The sequence below is a fragment of the Coffea eugenioides genome, chromosome 3, assembly GCF_003713205.1.
Source record: "Coffea eugenioides isolate CCC68of chromosome 3, Ceug_1.0, whole genome shotgun sequence".
NCBI lineage: Eukaryota > Viridiplantae > Streptophyta > Magnoliopsida > Gentianales > Rubiaceae > Coffea > Coffea eugenioides.
In genome coordinates this window covers 22,659,491-22,680,096 of record NC_040037.1, presented here as the reverse complement: position 1 = coordinate 22,680,096, position 20,606 = coordinate 22,659,491, and the positions used below count along the sequence as shown (strand labels likewise).

The 20,606-nt window shown below is 34.3% G+C and overlaps 1 protein-coding gene across 1 annotated transcript; it reads right to left on the bottom strand.

Moving 5' to 3' along the window:
* Nucleotides 1–674: 674 nt before the first annotated feature.
* Nucleotides 675–3,125, bottom strand: LOC113766320 (zinc finger MYM-type protein 1-like). The gene is made up of 2 exons (XM_027310523.1): nucleotides 1,934–3,125; nucleotides 675–1,828 (listed from the first exon to the last, which is right to left on the bottom strand). Exons 1-2 carry the CDS (start codon nucleotides 3,123–3,125, stop codon nucleotides 675–677), a joined length of 2,346 nt encoding a protein of 781 aa, XP_027166324.1.
* Between the last annotated feature and the right edge of the window lie 17,481 nt (nucleotides 3,126–20,606).

Below are 20,606 nucleotides of genomic sequence, written 5' to 3'. Positions count from 1 at the left end.
TAAATTGTTCTTTGTGTTACTCTTGTTAATACGTTAACTTTGAAAGTTAATTTGGAAAAAGGGGCCAAGAAGTTTTTTAATTCGAAATGGCTAGATCAAGTGCATAGATAGAGTAGAAGATGCTAATTTTTTGTCCTTTTTCCACGAACATTTAGAAGAGGGAAAATACTGTAGTTGTTTAATTTTCAATTTTTAATGCGTTCACTTTGAAAGTTAACTCTTGTTCAATTGCTAATTTGGAAAAGGGGTCAAGAAATTTTTTTAATTTGAAATGGCTAGATCAAGTGCATATATAGAGTAGAAGATGCTAATTTTTTTGTCTTTTTTGCACCAACATTTAGAGGTCGGAAAGTACTGTAGTTGTTTAATTTTCAATTTTTCTTACTTTAACTTTTTTTTTTTTTTTTACCTTAATGGTCAAAAGGCCCATAACTTGCTCTTTTAGTTTGATGCCTAAGGCATGGGCTCCCCAAAACTCTATTGAATTGGTGCATACGGCAGTGGCGGAGCTAGGAATTAACTTTTGGGGGGCGAGTCTATAACAATGAAAGTAAAATATATTTACAAAAAAAAATAATGTGAACATATATACCACAAGATTAGAAACAACCTTATATAGAATGAAAATTACTTATACGCTTCACATATACAAAAATATCATCATATTTACAAATCTATTTGACTGTGTGAGACATATGAAATTGTGCACGACGACTTTTAATTTTATCAAAGTCATCAATGATTGAATTTACATCAAAAGTTCTAGCAATTTCTTTCTCAATATACATTATCATAGAGTTGGCAAGAAAGTCTTCCTCCATCCTAGAACGCAAACAAGTCTTGATGATTTTCATAGCAGAAAATGCACGCTCTGTTGTAGCTGTTGAAACAGGAAGAGTCAAAATAAGACGAATCAATCTATCAATAAGAGTATAGCACATTGACTTTCTTGTCTTCGCTAACACTTGGCACAACTCCTGAAGTGATGACAAATTTTGAAGCTGAGAATTACAGGAAAACTCAATCTGGAAAAGCTCTAATTGAGTTCTGAAGTGTAACTTCTCTTGATCTGTGAAGTCAGCTGAATAAAACTTGTTTGCAAGTTGACAAATTTGTTCAATATTGAAAGCCTGAAAATTATCTTTGGGGTGCAATGCTGAACTAAGAATAAGCAACTCTATTACATCTTCCTTAAACCTATTCTTCATTTCAAGTATTTGAGAATCAACCGTTGCCAAAAACACATCAATCCTGTAGTGATGCTCCATGGTAATTGGATCATTTTGTTTTCGAATTCTTCCTCGACCTGCTTTATAAATGACATTCATATCAGGCATCTCTATATTTCGTGCATCACAAAATGTCTTTACATTGGTGAACAATTCATTCCATCCATTATCTCTGTAACTTTGAAGTCGATCCTTTGTTACTGAAACCAATTTAAGGGCATTCAAAATATCTTGAGATTTGCATTGTAAAGCTTGAGAAAGTACTTGTGCAAATCCTAAAATGTCCCTCATCATATGCATAACAAGAACAAAATCAAAGGATGTCATGAAATCATAAACTCTGTTAGCTTCACTTCTTTGAGTTGATGTATTTCCATAATTGATAACATCAATTAGGACAGAGCAAATGTCTTCATATTCTGTGAATAAGCTACAGATAGAACTAAAATGAGACCCCCATCTTGTAGTCCCTGGCCGTTTTAAGGTACCCATCTGATTCTGACCCCTACCAGTCTCAAGTTCAACAATAGCAATCAATTCAGCAATTCTAGCAGCTCTAGCAACTCTAAGTTGGTCCACCCGTTTGCAAGAAGATGAAACTAAATTTATAAGAAGAGATAAGTTTGTAAAGAATTGTTCCACAGGAATTACCTAGGCCTCTTGAGATGTTGCTACCAATGTTAATTGCAGTCGATGAGCAAAACAGTGAATATAATATGCATAGGGGCACTCCTGAATAAATAATGCTTGCAGTCCATTCCATTCTCCACGCATGTTACTAGCTCCATCATATCCTTGGCCACGAATGTTTTGCACACTAAGATTATGGCGAGAAAGGACATCACATATCTCCTTCTTCAAAGTCAAGGAATTGGTTTCGTGCACATGAACAATGTCAAAAAATCTCTCTCGAATATAGCGTTGCTTGTCCACAAATCTAAGAACAATAGCCATTTGCTCTCTTTTTGATCTATCTTGAGCCTCATCAACAAGTATAGAAAATTTTGAATCACTAATCTCCTCTCGAATATGCTTTTGTATCTTGATCGACCAAATGGACAATATCTCCTTTTGGATCATAGGAGAAGTATAAGATGCATTTCGAGGAGCATTATCAAGAACCACAGCAGCCACTTTTTCATTATAAGAAGACACATGCTTGATCAACTCAATAAAATTACCTCGATTGTTAGAATCTAAACTTTCATCATGACCCCTAAAAGCCACCGCTTGAAATGCACAACATTTTGCAGCATCTATGGAAACTTGAAGTTGCAACCGATTTTTTGCAACCTGCTCAGAATTTTGCTTCTCAATAATTTTGTCAAGATGTTGCAATGAGTTTCCCAAATCATGATAGCATTGCATTGCCACTTTGTGTGATGAGTTAGGATCTTTTCCAATGTGATTTAAAAAAGCACAATTTTTTCCATCATTTACCTTCTTCCATGATCTAAATCCACTAGTTGTGAAGGCCATTGATCCAAAACGGTCCGTTGGCTTGGAAAAAAGTGAGCAAGGAAGACAAAAGGCAGCATTCTTTGTTGGAGAAAATTCCAACCAATCTGGAAACAATTTATACCAAGAGAAAAGGAAATGTCGGCCCTTCTTGTCAACAACCATTGATTCAATCGGAAGCTCAGGTTGGTATGGCCCAAACTTAATATATGCTCTCCGTACCTCATCCCTTTGATGCTCTAGATATTCCCAAATGGATTTTCTCTTTCCAAGATCACGTTCTATGGATGAAATATCAAACTCTAATGATTCAGCTCTACAAAATTTCTTTGTTTGATGCTTAGGAGAAGAATCACGAAGAGGACAAGGAATTTCACCACTTCCACTTGGTTCTAGACGTCTTTTCTTGAAAAAAGAATCAATTGTCCTGTTGGCCATTACCACTATATTTGCAACAAACAACAACCTGCAATCGAAATAAAATTGATTGAGAAATGCTGATTATGGCCTATAGAGATGGAATAAAAGCAGCAAGAACATTTGCAACCTAAGTAGACATAAGTGACATGCACAAAGTATTATTCAATAATAAAATGCAAACAAATGATAAAAGATCTCCATTAGAGCAGAACAAGTTCTCATTTCAAACATATCTCAAGGAAGTTTTCATAGCTTGTTATTAAATCGGCTGAAAATTACAAACCATTCTCCATTTTGTCCTCTGATTAATTGAATAACAAAGTTCAAAGAAATTAAGATACAATTTAAAGAGCTATATTGGTTTCTTTTCCTCCGATGATCCATGTTGCAAAACTTTCTTCTCTATTCCCTAGGTGAAAGTATTCTATTTTTTTTTTATGTATATGTGTCTGAATGTATATAGATCTTCTTCTTGTTTATAAATTTCAAAGTATATTTTCTTATAAATGGCTATCTAATTATACTTTAGTAATACCCCTCTAATTCCTATGAAGAAGGGAAACATATTTTCAATCAATTCCGTACCAAAAAGAAGTATATATATTGTTTATTTCCAATCAATTCTACACCAAAAAGTAGTAAATATTTTGTCATTTTCATATATTACAGCACCTAACCAAATTATTGCATACGATTGGTCATAATAAAAAGTTCTAGAAATTCCTCACTTGTATATCCGCATATGGAATGTGAACATTCACTTATGAAATTGGATGTATAAACACAAATAAAAATGCGTACTACTCATTCTTTTTATTTGCAGACGTGATATTTTCAAAATCATTGGTACTACAAGTATACAATTATATATATATCTATTCCTTAGGTAAATTATTGCATGCCTATAGTCCCTCACTCCCTCCTCTTAAGACATAGTAAGCATGAGCCAAATTGATATAGGTTTTACTAATTGCAGAGTAAACAATAACTATCCATGCCAGTAAAAGTTTCTATAGTCTAAACAAGCATTACTATAAAGTATAAACGGAAACCGACCATAAATCATAATAAATATGTACAATTTTAAATTGCATAGCAAATTCTCAGCACAATGTCGAGAAACAAAGATAGACAATTCTAGAGGAACAAATATTCAGGAGGTCTTACTGCTTGCTGTCTGGAAAACCATGATAAATAAAGCAATGATAAAATAAAATCAGTAAAATGACAAGCAGACAACTAAAACTCAATGCGACAAGTTATTTGCCCAATAAAACTCAATGCTACAAGTACGAAAAATAATACAAGTCCCTCTCGATCAATTCATCAAACAACTAGCGGGCGAACTTTTTTACACCCACATTTCACTAAATAGATTTCTACGTAAAAAAAAAAAATTTTTTACACCCCTCCAATTGTTAAAAAAAAAATTACCTAGATGGCTAGACCATGCAAAATGCAATGGTACAAATGTACAATCCTTAGCCAGCGGGGGAAGGTCTTCACAGGAGAAAGTTTCTTCAAACCTTCACAGGAGAAAGTTCTTCAGGGGCCAGGGCTCAAGCCTTTGACGTTTCTATTTTCTACTTTGAGTCTTTGACGTTTCTACTTAGGAAGAAGAATTGTGGCAGTCAATAGTCAATTGCCAAGTTAACTAACTTCGACTGGTGCTTTTAATACACTTAAACTCATTTAAATCCACTATATTTATAACAACCAAAAGGAGAAATTTCTTTGTAAACTTTTGTGTGGGATACAAAGACAAATTCAACAAATCTCCACATTGGCGTGTATCTAATATCGATAAATAGTAGACAAATAGTAAACAAGCTCTACCTTCTCCATAAAAGTCCCAACAAATCACAGCAAACCACAAAAATTCTAGCAAACCTCAACGAGCCAACAACGAACCAAGATGCAAAAAAATGCTCAACAGGTCCCAACGAGCCAAAACTCACAAAAAGGTTCAATAGATCCCAACGAGCTAAAAAATCATGAATATAGTAATCTTGTTCCACCTTTTTCACAAAACCATCAACGAGTTCCAACGAGTCAAATATCACTTCTTCAAAATTCAACTGAATTCCAACGGGGAATTGTTTTTCTTCACTCTGATAGTTTGTTATTGTCATCAACGATCCAAAACTTGAAACCCAGAAACCTAACTTCTTTTGGTTTGATGTTTAACCAAAACTTCTCTCATATTGGGGTGTGGACCCCCCAAATTCTTTTGAACTGGTGTATACGGCACTTGGGTTGGTGCTCTTAGCACTCTTTCTCTAGTTGAATGTATTCTATCCTCATCAAAATTACTATTTCTTTTTTCTGCCATGATGTTGAGGAGGAAAAATGCAACTTAGTCATTTAATTTTTCATTTTGTTTAATTGAATTTTCGATAAATTTATTTTGATTAAAAACAAAAATATTTTAGGTTTTCTTTTTCTTACAATTTGAGGAGTAAGAATGATGCAATTGTTTAATCTGCATTTTTCTTAATTGAATTTTAAGTTGAATGTATTATGATTAACTCAATTGCTGTATCACCTTTGACTTATAAAAAGAGTTGCACATGATTCTCGAGTTTTTTTTTTCAAAATAAACCTCTTTTTTTTTAAATATTCGTAAAGTGATTCAATCCCAAATTTTATCCCCATAATGATTTTTTTTTTGCCACATCAATCTGCCACTTTGGATCACAACAAAATGAGAGTTCAATCTTGTAACTCTTGGGGAAGTAAATTTAGAGACTTTAATTCTATTTTTGTAGAGAATAAGTAAGATAATATAGCTTTTATAATTCCCGTATAATTTATTTAAAACGCAAATTCTACCACTATCAACCTTGTTATTATAAATCTTTGCGAATTCTTTAAATTTGTCAAATCTGTTGCTTATGTCTAACTCAAAAGAAGTAGTCATTACAAAGTTAGACAACATACAAAGTTTTTGGTGGAAAGTAGAATAGAAAATAACAAGAAAAAGAAAAGCCATGAATTTTTATTCTTCCTTGATGCATATTTTTCTTCCCAACCCCATAAAAAATTTCACACAAACTTTGACATGTAGTTATTTAGAATTCTTATATATTCTCACTTTAAAAAATTTGCATAATTGAACATTAAGCTTGTGTCACCTAGATTTAACAGTTACCCAAATCAACAATATATACTGTTAAAAATTGCAATCAACATACCAAAAATGTCCAAGGTATACAATACTAGTAGTATTTTTAGCCAAAACCCAATCAAATATATAAAACTTCTCAATAACTCAATTGATGCAATTAGATTATTGATAAACTATAATGCAATGAAATTTAAATGCTTAAATATTAGGATAAGACATGATATGTATCTATATATGTGTGTGTGCCTAAGATTTCTTATTCATTTCGTTCTTAACATTTCTTTTTCTTTTAAGTGTAAGTGAGAGGATTCAAACCCGAGACCTCTCGCTTACACTCCCTCCCCGCATATCACCCAACACATCCCTCCCTACATTCTTAACATTTCATCAAACATATGATATGGAATTTATTTAATCATTATTATTAAAGATTTTCCAAAGGCCATAAGAATATGCTGATCAATCAAAAAAGAATAGAAAATAACTTACTTACCTTGACAGTGTGTATATATTAAGAAGATCTTCAACTACTAAACACTGAGAAATAATTATTGTCAGGTTTTGGATATTGTGAACGTTTGTTTCTCATAGTTATGGGTATAATAACTCGCATTTTTCTTCAATAAGGGTTGTTGACTTTGAATAGTGATAATCACAACATTGACTTCTTATTTGAAAGAAACATAATCAAAGGATGTGACTTTAACAAATAGTAATATGTTTTAGAGGAAGCCAACTCTTAGTAAAATAAGGTTATTTTACGTAAATGTATCTTTGCCAAATGGTTTTATTTGACACAATGAATTGGTTTGCTTCTTTAAAAACAAAATGTATCTGATTTTCCTTAAGGAAAGTTATAGTTTATTGTTTCAAAAAAAAAATAGCATGTGTGATTTTATTCCATAAAACTGAAGTGTTTATTATAGTTATGATTTTTTTTTGGAGATAAAGAAAGCACCTTTGGTGATCAAATAAAGTGATTTCTCAAATAAAATGATTTCTTAAAGAATTGTGGTTTAATCATCCCAGAGAAATATTTTTCTTTCTTTAAATTGATGATATGTGATTTTTAAATGTGTATGTACATCCAAAATTGGTTTGTTGTATAGTATATCTATTTGTGTATGTATACGTTTTTATTAAAATAAAAAGGAAGGGAGTACTTAGTAAGAGTGCTTCTCGAAGTAAGCCTAATAGCTTTCCTTGAAAAGTCTTTTGATTTAGTTGTTTGTTTAAAGGAAATGTATTTTGAATGTGAAATATGTCTTACAAAGTAACCAATGTTCAAAAATGTGTTTTCAAAGTACAAATATGTCTTGAAGTGTAATTATTTAAGAAAATAATCCTTCTGAAAATCCAACTCTTACCAGTCAAACTATTTTGGTATTTAATCAAAATTTTATATAATGTGCAATAATTTTCTTCTACTAGAAAGAATCAATTTTGTATTGGATGTTATTGCTAGCAATGCATTGTTTAATATCAAAAATTTGTTTTAGAAGCACGAGTTCATTAGGGTTGTCGGACCTTTAGCTTTGGATAGCCGAATTGTAAAAGAAAATGGGGAAATCGGCTGGATAAAATGGAGAATTTTTTGGAAAGAAAGAGAAAGAATTTGGACAAGTTTATGGGTTGTATTCGAAAGGGAATTTGGAAATGGAGAATTTTTTGGAAAGAAAGATAAAGAATTTGGACAAGTTTATGGGTTGTATTCGAAAGGGAATTGGACGCCTTAGCGTCAACTAACATAAGGAAACAAAATAGAAGAGGAAAACCTAACCCAAGAGGGATTTGTGGCTTGAGTGCTATCTATAAATATATCTAGGGTTAGAAGTTAAGTCATTTCTTTTTGCAAAATTTTTAGGAAAATGGGTGGAGAGAGGAGAACAAGTGACGGCTATAATTGAGAAGGTCACGGTGCCCAAGTAGTTCAAGATCAAGGAGATCAAGATCTTATATATAGATGAGGTACACCTCTAATACTTGAAGTATCAGGAAACAATTATGGGTTTAGGATTTTAGTTTATTGAAAAAACTGGTGATCTTGATCTTGTCCTATTAGTGAGATCTATCAATATTACGTATTTAGAGAAAATTTATCAAGAAAGTCCGTTCATTTAAAATTCAAGAAACAAAAGTTAGGGTTTTCACAGGTCACGGTAGTGAAATTTTTTGAATCTGTTAATAATCCTAAAAGTGTTTGTTTTCAAAAAAATCTTGATTGATTATAGGTATGTGTATGTAGGGTTTTTGTATAAATTTTCATGGGAAATTCAAACTCTAAGATGCCATTTGAAATTTCATAGTGTATCTGGTGAAGGTAGTGTATATGTCAAGAAACGTTTCTTTTAACCATTGATTTTTTCAAGAAAGATTAACCACAACATTCCTAAGGCGTTAAGGGATCATACTGTGCAAATTTAATAATTTTGAAAAGTGTTCAATATATTTCATGAATTTGGAAAAACTAGCATCCTAATCTGTCAGATTGCTAGATAGATTTGGAAGCTTGATTTTTGAAGGCTTAAGTCATGAATTTTGTGACAGATTTTATAAAAGCTAACCATAGAATAGAATATTATACAGTGTTGTTAGACCCGGACCGGACCAGCAGGTTCGATTGGTCCGACGACCGTTAGTATAAAAATGCTTTGGTCAAAAATCAGTCAAAACTATCAAAAATCGACTAAACCAGTGACCTGATTCGACTGGCTGACCCGGTTCTCAAACTTTCTTTCTTCTTTTTCCCAAACATATTTGAGTTACCTAAATTGTAACACTTTCATTTATTAATAGGAATAATAAAAAGTCACCCATTTAGTGTAAATATCAAAATCACTCACTTTCCTAAATGATTTCTAAATCAAGATGTTTTCATCCCTATGATCTCATTAATTTAGCATCAGTGAAGCCAACTTGCATTAAGTTGTTTTAATTTAGTTTTTCAAGTAGTTTTGAAAAATGGATATATTTTAACCATGAATTTATATTTTTATATACAATTATTAGGTGTATATTTGATTACAAGTCTAATATTTTTGAAATATTTTTCATGATTGGCCAAATATAACCAAGAACTTCATTTCAATATTTCTGAAAATTATAAAAATTTAAAATAATTACACCATCATACTGACGTTAGCAGGTTTCTGATAACGGCCCGACCAATCCGACCAATTGACCCTTGACCTAATAGTTTTGCCGAGTCGCTATCCAATCCGAGTTTAACAACATTGATATCATATGTATATGAGTAATCTAGAAATTTTGGGCATGAAGTCATGTATTTTAAGATGTGTTCCACAAGAAGTATATGACTTAATAGATCTAAAAATCTTTTGGGTAACTTGTGTGAGTCACAGATTAGAATTTCATGGACTACATTAAGAGAATTGATTTTTCATGAATCTAAGCTTGTGAAAAAGATGTGTTAAGATGCTGAATGGGATGTGAGTTTAAATCTTTAATTGAATGCGTCACGATGGTTACGATTTTTAAAGAAAGTAATGGATAGATTGTACATTTGTTCTCTAGTCAGAGTTGATGTGGATTTTTGAGCTAGAAAGATAAATATTTTGGAAAAGTTGTCTTCATAGAAATTAAGGGGTTTTGAGTCTACTTTCTGGAAGTATCTTTTGTTTGTAAATTCAACATATTCATTTTCAGTTATAACTAAAACACTGAATTGTGATCAAATCTGAAAAATTCTTCTTAGGTATAGTACATGTGTAATGGTTGGGGTACAAGATTGACATGACTCCACATGGTTAGGAAACTTAATTTGGATTACTAAATGATATTGTTATGATACTGTCGACTCACGTTTGACTGGGATTGCGAGGAGTAGTAATCAGAGTATGGATTTCCAAAGTTGAGATGAATGAACCTCACTACCTTTGAGTTTTGGAAACCAACGTTTTTGTGAATGTTAAATGCTATTTTAGTATATGAAATCCAAATCATATGTGTTGATTTGAATGGTACTTTTGAACTGTATGACTTAAATGGATATGCATTCTGTAGTGCATTATGAATTAATAAGAACCAACTTTGATTATGAGCATGACTATACTCGGCATTTTTATTGTATTGCATTGTGTTGACCCTTCTAATGGGGGTTAGGGGGTTAAACACTAGATATCATATCGTATTCACATTTCCCTAGTGGAGGTAAATATTGGGTTGTGTACACAAAGACCGATGAATGCATGGTCCCCTAATCAAGGAAATCGAATCATTATGGAATTATGAATTGTGTAATTGAACATTGTATCGTATGACTACTATTATGGAATGATGTGTTTAAAGTATTGATTTCTAATATTGTTATGCAATTCTACGTATATATACATGTATATGTATGTATCTATGAAAACTCATGTGATTCAGTAAGCATAGGGTGGTTTACTTGCTGGGCATGTGAATGCTTACTCCACTCCTAACATTTTGCAGATAGTAATGAAGAATATGAGTTAGAATACATAGATGAGGATGGCAACTAGTCCGTATTTCGCGGGAAGTTGATGTAGTTGAATCCCTATTATGGAATAGTTTAGTAGCTATGGCTATGATTCTTATTGATGTAATAAGAGATGTTTGGCACCCTGATGGAGTTGCTCAAGCTGATCATCATGCTCAAGTCGATCCCGTGGTAGTTCCGATTGGTCCAATAACGCGAGTTCGAGCCAAGCAACTTAACGAGTCATTACAAGCCATGGTTCGAGTTGTTCAACATTCAATTGGAGTGCCTAGAATAGTCCAAGAAGGCAATTCAAGTCTCGCTACCTTACTTCAAGTCGAGGTTGAAGAAGGAGGTTGATGGCCGAATATTTCCATCTTATGGAGTTACTAGTTTAGTCGTTATCTTAGCTTTAGTTAGTTGTTTTTTGGTTTGGGTTTTAAGCTAATAAACTGACCACCTTTTAGAGCTTGGATCCGACCTTAAGTAGGGTTTTATGGGCTGTGTTAAGAGGTCCAATTTGTCTGTCTTGTTTGTCCAAGTTGTGTTAGGAGTTCTTGTGCAAAAACACATTGAAAACGTTGTTTCTTGCTTCATCAATAACATACAAAATTTTTCAGAAATTATTCTTAGCTCTCTTGGCTCTATGAGCTCCCCTTGAACACTTCGAGTTTTGTTGGTGTTCATTTGGCTTATCAATCAAAACATTACCCTTGATTGTGGCACCTGCTACCATTCCTTGGATTCACTAGTTCATTTGGTTGTGAGTCAAGATTGTATCAATGTTCGCAACCACAGGGATTAGACGGGACCGTGTAGGAATTCTGCAATCCAAACTTGTGTCAATCACCATGGATCCAGGGTTTGTTTGATATCAAATTTTGCCTTCAACGGGATTCGTATCAGCTGTTATCATAGCTAGTTGGTGATTTTCTAGGTTATAGCTTCTTGTTTTTCACTTCAATTCGTTAGTTTTTCTGGCTTTGAGTCAATCCGTTGTTGTTTTCTAGTTGTCACTAGGGTTGTGATCATCGCGTCTTAGGGTTGTAAGACCATTGTTTCTAGTCACTTATTTCCACTCGTTTATTTGTTGCAATCTGTCTGAAAATTCTAGTTGCTTATTTCTTCTTGATTCTGTCCATTTTTGAGACAATTAGTGTTGGTTATTCATGAAATTGTTCTAACAAAGAAAAAAATATTGAAGTTGCTAGGATTTTTGTCGTGGAACCGTTACGGTTTAGATTTTTTCTTGTTGCTGTCTGAATTTGTTCTTTTGTTATTCTTCATTTCTTGTTTCAAGAGTCTTGTGTTATTGTTGTTTCGTGATTTAGTTAGGGTTTTGAGTAAAAAAAAAAAAACAGAAGTTTCGTCGTTTGTTCTTGAAGGAACCCGAGTTCTTGTTCAAGGGTTCTTGTTAGTTACCTTGTTGCAATTGGGAAAAAAGTGGACTGACGATGTTTCTTGGAATCTTGAATTAATACCTCTGATTTCTTGAGTTCCAGATTGATAAGAGACACAATCTTGAATTTCTTGAGATCTTAAGTCTCGATTCTTGAAACTTTGTATGACCTCAAATTCTTGTCTTGGTAAACCTGACTTGAAACCGAGGATTAGGTGGGCTGCTGGGGGTTTAATCTTCAAATTTTCCTTGTTCCTTGAATCTTGGAAACACCTTCATACATCCTTCTGAGATTCTTGAAACTTGATAAGTATATATCTTACGTGTTTTTAGTGTGTTTTATTAGTTAGTTTTAGTGTGTTTTAACTATTTTTAGAACTAATTAACTAAGTTTCTAATGAAAAAATATGCATTTTGTGGTTTATGATAAGTGACTAATTTACGTAATAATTGTATGATATTTTATATTATTTTTAGTCACTTTGGGTATATGATTGGAAGAAAATGAATCATTTTGGTTATAATTGGTGGAAAATGCTTTTAAGTAATTAAATGAGGTTTTTATTACTTTTTACTTGGATTTTGTGCATTTTGACAGTTTCGACACATTTTTGTATTTTGGCTATAACTTGAGCTACAATGATCGGATTGAGATGATTCTTAAACCAATTTGAAGATAAAAAATAGATATACAACTTTGGTGAAAACATCTGAATCCAGTTTGAAGGTTTTCCAGGTCAAAAAGCCGAATTACAGTAGCTAATTTCTATTGGTCGAAACTGAAACAGGGTAGTGAGCAGTCAAGGGTATTTCGATCATTTCTCAGCCTACACAGAACCAAATGAGGTGATTCTTAATGCATTGGAAAGCTAACTCAAAGGGTTACAAGTTTTATGCTTTGATCAAGAGTTAAATCAAATTTTATCATCAAGAAAAGTTCTGTTGAAGTTGACGCAAAATCGGAGCAGAGCTGGAAATTGAACAAAAGTGCACCAAAATGTCACTGAAGCAATCCGGCCGGAACTTGGCCGGATTTCTGGCCGAATTGTGGTCAGAGAAGGCTGTTCTTTACGTGGAAAAGTCATTTTCACCTCCAACAAGTCACATGCAATGCCAGACATGTGAGAACTACTTTGCAGCTGTAAAAGGGTGGTGTAGGCCTCATTTTCTTGACTTCTTTCATCTTTATATAGCCAAAACTTGCAAGATTGAAGGAAAAAGGAGAGGCATACGGGAGAGAACTTGTACTGCAAAAAATGTAGCTTTTCCATTTTTCTTAGTGTAGGATAGTAGTTTAGATAGTTCATCTAGTCTTGTTTATTAGCTAGGCAAAGATGAAGATGGAAGATGAAAAAGGCAAGGAGATGAACTCATGTGACAAGGGTTACATTTCTTCCAAACTCTTTATCTTTTGTACTTGATTCCAAGTTTAGTTAATAGACAAATTCTGGATTTTGTGTTTAATATGTATCTTTAAAGTTTATGCCTTGGGTTTGGTTGAACTTTCTATGATTGTTAGTATTTATTATTTGGTTATTTGATTGCTATGATTTGAGCAAATTATTTAGCACTTTGGCTCTTTAAATCATGATTAATCTGGTACCATTAATTGTGATTATCTAAGGTGTTGTTTCTGCAATGAAAATTGACATTTAACACTGGTTCAAGAAGTGCTAAACATAGGGAGTACACTCACGAAAGTAGAGGTGCACCTATGTGGTTTTAAATGATTCATTTCATGTAATTTCACAGAAGAAATGAACTTGTAGCTAATTTCATAATCATGAGAATATGTATGTATTAGTTATGAGTATAATTGATTCACTACGAAAGTAGATTTCATATGCATGAGGAAATTATACCATAACTAGCCTAAATAGTAGTATTCAATGATCCAAATATAGCACTTGCATAAGTAGTTAGGGATACCACAACCTAAGGAGATTTCATTTGTTATTTTCTTACATAAGTTCAGTAGGTTTTTACTTGTTACAATTTGTAGACACCAAATTTTTGGTTTCGAATATTATTTTTTTTAATTAGTTTAATTTTAGATTTATTTGTTTCAATTTTAGGTTTATTTTGGTTGTTTCCTGTTTCGTGCCTCTTATCGTATTTTAATTAGTTTACGAGCATTTATTTTATTTACTAATTTGATTAAAAAAAAAAGAGGGAAAAGAAAAGAAAAAGATGAAAGTGAAAAATGAAGAAAAAAGATTGAAAAATGGCAACTTTGTTGTTTTTAGTTTGTATATTTTGATGTGATGTTACTTAAATTGTTGTTTTTATTACTTAGCTTTATTATTGATCTTGTTAAATTATTATTCTAAAAAAAAAAAAAAAAATACGCGGCATGCCAGAATGCAAGAAACAAAAATGCAGTTTTCTTCCAGTGGGTTTTCCGGACATTTTTACTCAATATTTTGCGCCATCGGATTAGCATAGTACAAGGATCTGACCCTTCATCCGGCAACTCAAAATCCTGGAATGCAAAAGCCATCTAATGGCTCACGGAGGGTCACAGAAAATGCAGAAAAAGGGGACCGTAGATGCTAGGTTGAGGGATGGTTGATGCCTATATAAAGCCATGAAGTTGGGGAGATTGAAAGAGGATCCAAGTTGACGGCGGAGAAGGAAAGCAGAGAGAGGGACGGCTGGGGTTTGAGCAAAAAAAAAAAAACAAAAAAACAAAAGAGAGCTGGGGGAAAGAGCCGAGAGATAGAGAGCTAAGAGTGAGGGGCGGCTACTGGAACAAAAACTGAAAATGACCGAGAGAGAGAGCTGGGGGGGACGGTGAAACAGAGGGCAGAGGGAGAGTAAGAAAGGGAGAGACCAAGAGGAAAGGGAGGAGCGGCCTGAAAGCAAAAGCGAAAGGAAAAAGCAGAGAAAAACTTCGTCTAAAAACCAAGGGAAAGAAAAGAAAGAAATGGGCGGCGGACGGAGGAGCTTTGGGGAGAGCAAAAGAAAAAATCCAGAAACCAGGGGAAGCAAGGCAAAACGAGACAGCAAGGAGAAAGAAAGAGAGATCTGGTGCTGTTTCCTCAAGGAACGAAGAAGGTACTAGGACTATTGACCCTCACAAGAAGCTGTTATCATCTCATTAAGCCAACATCAGTCACGGATCTTCACCAAGGGAGAATACAAGCACTGTAAGTTTCTTTTTTTGGTTTTGTTTGTTTTTGTTCCGAGTCTTGCTTTGATTGTCCGTGCTCCTTGGTGGCTGAAATGGTGGTTCGTTTGACGTTTGTTGTATGCGTGACTTGACTGAGAGGTCATGAATGTCCTGCTGCCAAAATTCTGTTCAAAATCTTTTGATAGAAACTTAGAGCTAAAAGCCATCAGCTTCTTGCATCTTGTTTGAATTTATGGCTAATGTTTGTATGCTGAACAAACATAACTCAGAAATATAGCACGAGGTTTCGGCAAGTCTGTTTTAATGTTGCCTTGACTGCTGCTTCTCCGTGTCTTGTTGCTTGTGTAAACTTTGATGTTGAGTTTCAGTGTTAAATGGAGTAAGTGCCCAATTTTTGGTCTGTTTTGGACGTTGATTGTTGTGATTTTGTTGTTTTGGAATCGAGGCTTTGATGTTTGGGTTAAAAATATTAGCTTGGTTTGGATGGAAAATGGCATTAGAATGAATACAAGAATTGCAGGAAACATGGCTGGAAAATTTGCAGAAGCTTGTTTTGCACTACTTTGCATGAACTTGCATGAAAGCCTTCCGGGAATCTCATTGTTATTAAGTTGTAGCCATGTTGGATTAGAAATAAATCAAGGCTTGGCATGAATCATGCTGGCCGAAAGTTTCTTGGAACTGCAAAAGTTGTTGAATGAAAAGTGCAGCAGAAAACAAGAAAATTCTGAATTTTCTTTGTATGTAGCATTGCCGGAACTTGCATGATTGCATTTTCTTGGACTGATTTTTGGTATATTTGCACGTTTGAATGTTGTTGTTTTTCCTGGTTTAAAAGCAAGGTTGATGTTTGATGGAGATGTTTGTTGGGTAAGTGTGGAAAAATTGTTTTAGCATGAACACCTCTCGGTTGGGTCAAAGAAATGAAATTGCAGAAAAGTATTGCAGCAGTCTTACCAAACGGGTTTGTTTTGGTCACGAGAAATTTCATATTTTTCCTTACTTGACCTTTCGGTTTGATAGCCATTAGAATGTTCGATGATACTCTTGCTCTGGTTCAGTTTTCCTTGGGCTGAATTTTGTGTATAAGGTCTGCTGCAATAAGCTTGAAACAATCGATTTGACGCAGCAGATTTTTCTTTCCTTCTTAACTGAAGCTGGTAGTTGATCTGATACCCTCGTTGTTATTTGCTGTTAACATGAGCAATGTTTGTTTCAAGCTGTCCCTTGTGGGTCAACATTATATTTTCCTGAGGAGTTCATGGTTTGGCTTTCTTGAATGTTGTAGCTTAATGTTTTCAAGCAAAAATAATAAGATTCCTTGCTGCGGATTGTTTGTGTTTTGATAAGCTGCAATTTCGCAGCAAGAGGTGCGAAGTTGCAGAGAAACTCTCGCTGCATTTTTTTTCTTTTCTCAGACCAGATTTGCGTGCTTCTTGTTCTGGAATTCTGTTTACCAGATTTGGGGTAGTTAATTCTTTGGTTGGAAGGTTTGTTCGTTAAAAATGGCATGCCATAGTTCCTGCTTTTGCTCTGTTGATGTTGCCGTGGATCCGAAAGGTGCGCAACTGAAAGTTGCAGAATCGCATGTGAATGTTTGCTAAAGAAAAACTTCTACGTAGCTTGCATGAATTTGCATGAAATAATTCTCTGAAAATTGCACTTTGGCCCCAAGTATCCCTTTATTTTACTATGGCCCAAGAAATTGAAAAATCCATCAAAATGACCCTTCAATCTTTCTTTTTCCTTTCAATTAGGCCCAGCTTTGCGAACATGGATGTTTAAGTTGTTAAAATGCTTTAACATTTATGTGATTATTTGTGATTACCTGACCCATTCTTGGCTTTTGAACCTCTGACGTTCTTAAATGTTTTGATTGGACTCAAATGATTGAGTAATGTTTTGCTTTTTTGTTCCTAGTAGATGCTACATTTGGAAATTGGACGGGTCATTCTGTTTTCTTGGTCTTTAAATGTCTTTTGACTACATTTAAGTCGCAATTAGGGAAGATTTTGAGTGATTTGTTTGTACCCCTTTTGAAGTTTCTAAGGTGTTTTAAGTTTCCTTTTGGCCTTTCATTCTATTCATCTTTAAAGTGGTGCGTTAATCCCTTGTTTTGATGGTTTTAGCCCAAGTTATCTTTTATTTTGGCGACTCTAGCCCAAGTTAAGTTTTGGTTCACTTTATTAGCATCACAAACGGGGGAGGTATAACTTCTTTTTCCCTTTTTTGTCTCTCCTATGTGATCCAACGTGCTAAGTGAGAATTGCATGTCTACTTTGCTTTCCTTGCTTTTCCTTAATACCTTTCATTTGTTTCATTTACTTTTGCTTTTTTATTAAGTCTCTCTTTTATTTATTTATGGGGTATGTGTACACCTCTTGGCTTGTAATAGATAGGGCTTGGCGAGCATTTTTGTCCATTTTTCCCCTTCCCCTTTTGTTTTAGTTAGCAAATGTAATAGGTTCATTAGATTGATTGCTTGCTTTTGTTGCTACGTGTTAATTTGCTTTATTAGGCTCTTGCATTTAGTCGAGCATGCTAAGTGTTATGTGCTACGTGTTTATAGGTGATTGGCATGTCTACTTGCTTTCTATAGTCATAGATGAATGTAATGGATGAATGCACGTCACCACACTAGTCCAACGCTAGTTGTGGCTCATTGTCCCGTTTTCCACTAGTCCAACGCTAGTAGGAATTCATAGATATGGGCTAGTCCAACGCTAGACCCTTAGGGATTTCCCTCGCTAGTTCATACTTGCATGTTTCACTACATTTCATGCATTTTTCTTAGTTTTCTAGCATTTGGCATGCTCCTCCAATCCTTTCCCCTTCATTTTAGGCTTTTGCGTCTTCATGCTAGTTATAGGGTACATTTGCTTGAGTGTCCCCTTTCGATAAGGGAAACGAGCGAGTGTGGCTACCAAATAGCCTTAGCACGCTAGCTCTCCCTTCTAATCAAAAGGAAAATTAAAGTCGTGAAATTAGGAGTCATTCCCGTACCCGACCTGATGCATTCCTCTAGGTTCATGCACTCTCATTCTGATCATATCACTTCCTCACTCTTTCATTCACATTTTCTCACTACTTATATTTTTCTCAATTCACGTGCCATGTTTGCACATTTTTCTTCTTTTATCATTTATTTTCTACCTCACAAATTGCACCCAATTGCACTTATATGTATCTACTATCATATTTTCATCCATTTGCACACAAACATCTTTATTTTCTCAATTTGCACACATGCACTTGTCTTACATTTGTACACATGCACGTTTTCTTACATTTTCACACTTGCACTCATATTTGAATCTTCATTTGCATCATTCGCGACCTCTATGAGGACTTTCCTTATTGGCCACCACAACTCATGTGGTTGGGACCAAAAAGCCTCATACGAGACATTTTAGATTTAGGATTGCATCTTTTTTCATATTCATTAGTCATATCCAACATGCAACGCATATTTTGGGTAAAGAAATTAGGAAACGTAGGGCTAAATCGCGCAACTAGCTTTGACTAGGGTAAGGGAGTGCCTTAGGCTTTGCCTTTGCCTTCTCCCTTATCAAATGTGACCCCCGATCCCTTTCTTTGGTTACGTAGACCTAAAAGTTCTTAAAAAGGGGTTTGTTTACTTTGCTTTTTCAAAAATCACTTTTTGGGTGACTTGGTACACCCTAACTCTATACCAAGTGGCGACTCCATTTTCCCTTAAAAAACCCTTTTTGAACTTTATTTGGCCAAACCGTCGCATTTTCAAGTCCCATGGCCTTTTATTTTCATTTGTGCACACGTTCACATACATATCACACACTACTTTCACACCTTTCAAAAAGTGGGGCGCGACACAATTCATTGATAGTCTAAATAATAGAGAAGCTTTAGTAGTGCTGGTAATTGCAATCTTCCTTGTGGGATCGACCATTAATACCCTATACCCGCTCACGATTCGTATACTTGCGATAAATCGCGTGTGGGGTATTTAGGAGTTTATAAATGTAAAACTTGATTAGGATGAGATTAATATTATATCTATACCCTACACCCGTCAAGTTTTTGGCGCCGTTGCCGGGGAAGATTTGGCAATATCGGTGTGAAGAGCAACTTTATTAGTTTAGATATTTTATTAGTTATAGTGTGAATTTTATTTTCTGTTATTTTAGTGTTTATTGTGTGTATGTGTTTTATAACCTATTATTCTTACTAATTTTGCTCTTAAATTGTTTAAAAGCAATTTTAGATAATGAGGAGGGTAGGTCAATTTGGAGGACAATGCTTGAGAAATGGAAGTTTTGGCAATTGATGGTTACCAAGTGCAAAGCTCCTTCAATAGAGGTAACCAAGAATTTACTGAATGTATGTCTTTTGAAGATGGTTTAAGGAGCTTAAAGACTAAATTTGATGTTATAATGTTACAAGTTCAAATGGACACAATTATGCATGAAATTGAGCAAGGGAGGAACGTCAATGCTTTTAATTCTTATCATGTGATTTGTGACTTGTGTGGAAGTTATCATGCTACTCATACATGTATGCAAGCACAAAATGTGGATTATTATGATGAATTGGGGCATTGCAATCCTTGTTTTGATCAATATAGTCCTAATTGGGGTAATTCTTATGCATATGATTGGGATAATCAATGTACTTATAGTGATTCTCTATATTTTTGTGATTATCCATCCAAATGTGTCCTATATGAAGCAAAATCATCTTGGAAGTTGGCAATAGAAAGGTTAGCTAATGTATTTTTACCTTTGGAACTAGAGAGTGAACCATTAACTAATGATTATAATGCATCTTGGGAGCTAGCCATAGAAAATGTTCTAATCAATTTGATTTGGCCATAGAAAAGCTAGCTAATGCGACCTCAGATCGTTTTGCTAGGATCGAGGAAAGGTTGGATGAATTGGCTTCTCACTTTGGTAAAATACAAGACCAATTATATGCATTGTCTGAAGTTATTTCTTGTAATGATGTTGACCCTAGCATGAATGGCGAGCATGTTGCAAGTAAAAATGGATTGCATTTTGATGAAAATGATGAATCTCAATTGTGTTTCAATGAGCAAATATCCATTTCACATGATAATATCTTTGGACTAACTTTGAACCTCAAGAAGTGAGTTTTAATGACTCATTTTTCGCCCCTCTTGAGGAGTGCATTGAAGGTATAGGTTCTAAGGGTATTGCTGCCCAAGATACTCTCATGGACCTTCCTTTGGTAAGTTCTCAAGTGATACACATCCAAGGTAATTTCTATAAATCACTTGAGATAGGTAAGCCACTTCCATCTCTCTTATCATTAGAACATGTGGCTTTTGCTATAAAGCCACCTTTTAATGATCCACCACGGCCTAAAATGGTGGATTATTCGTT

What these genes read in the sequence shown, in the direction of transcription:
- LOC113766320 (XM_027310523.1), bottom strand. Translation starts at nt 3,125, where the DNA reads ATGGCCAACAGGACAATTGATTCTTTTTTCAAGAAAAGACGTCTAGAA. An exon ending in CTATGCATATTATATTCACT is followed by an intron (nt 1,829 to 1,933) that starts GTTTTGCTCATC and finishes TTATAAATTTAG; the next exon opens with TTTCATCTTCTTGCAAACGG.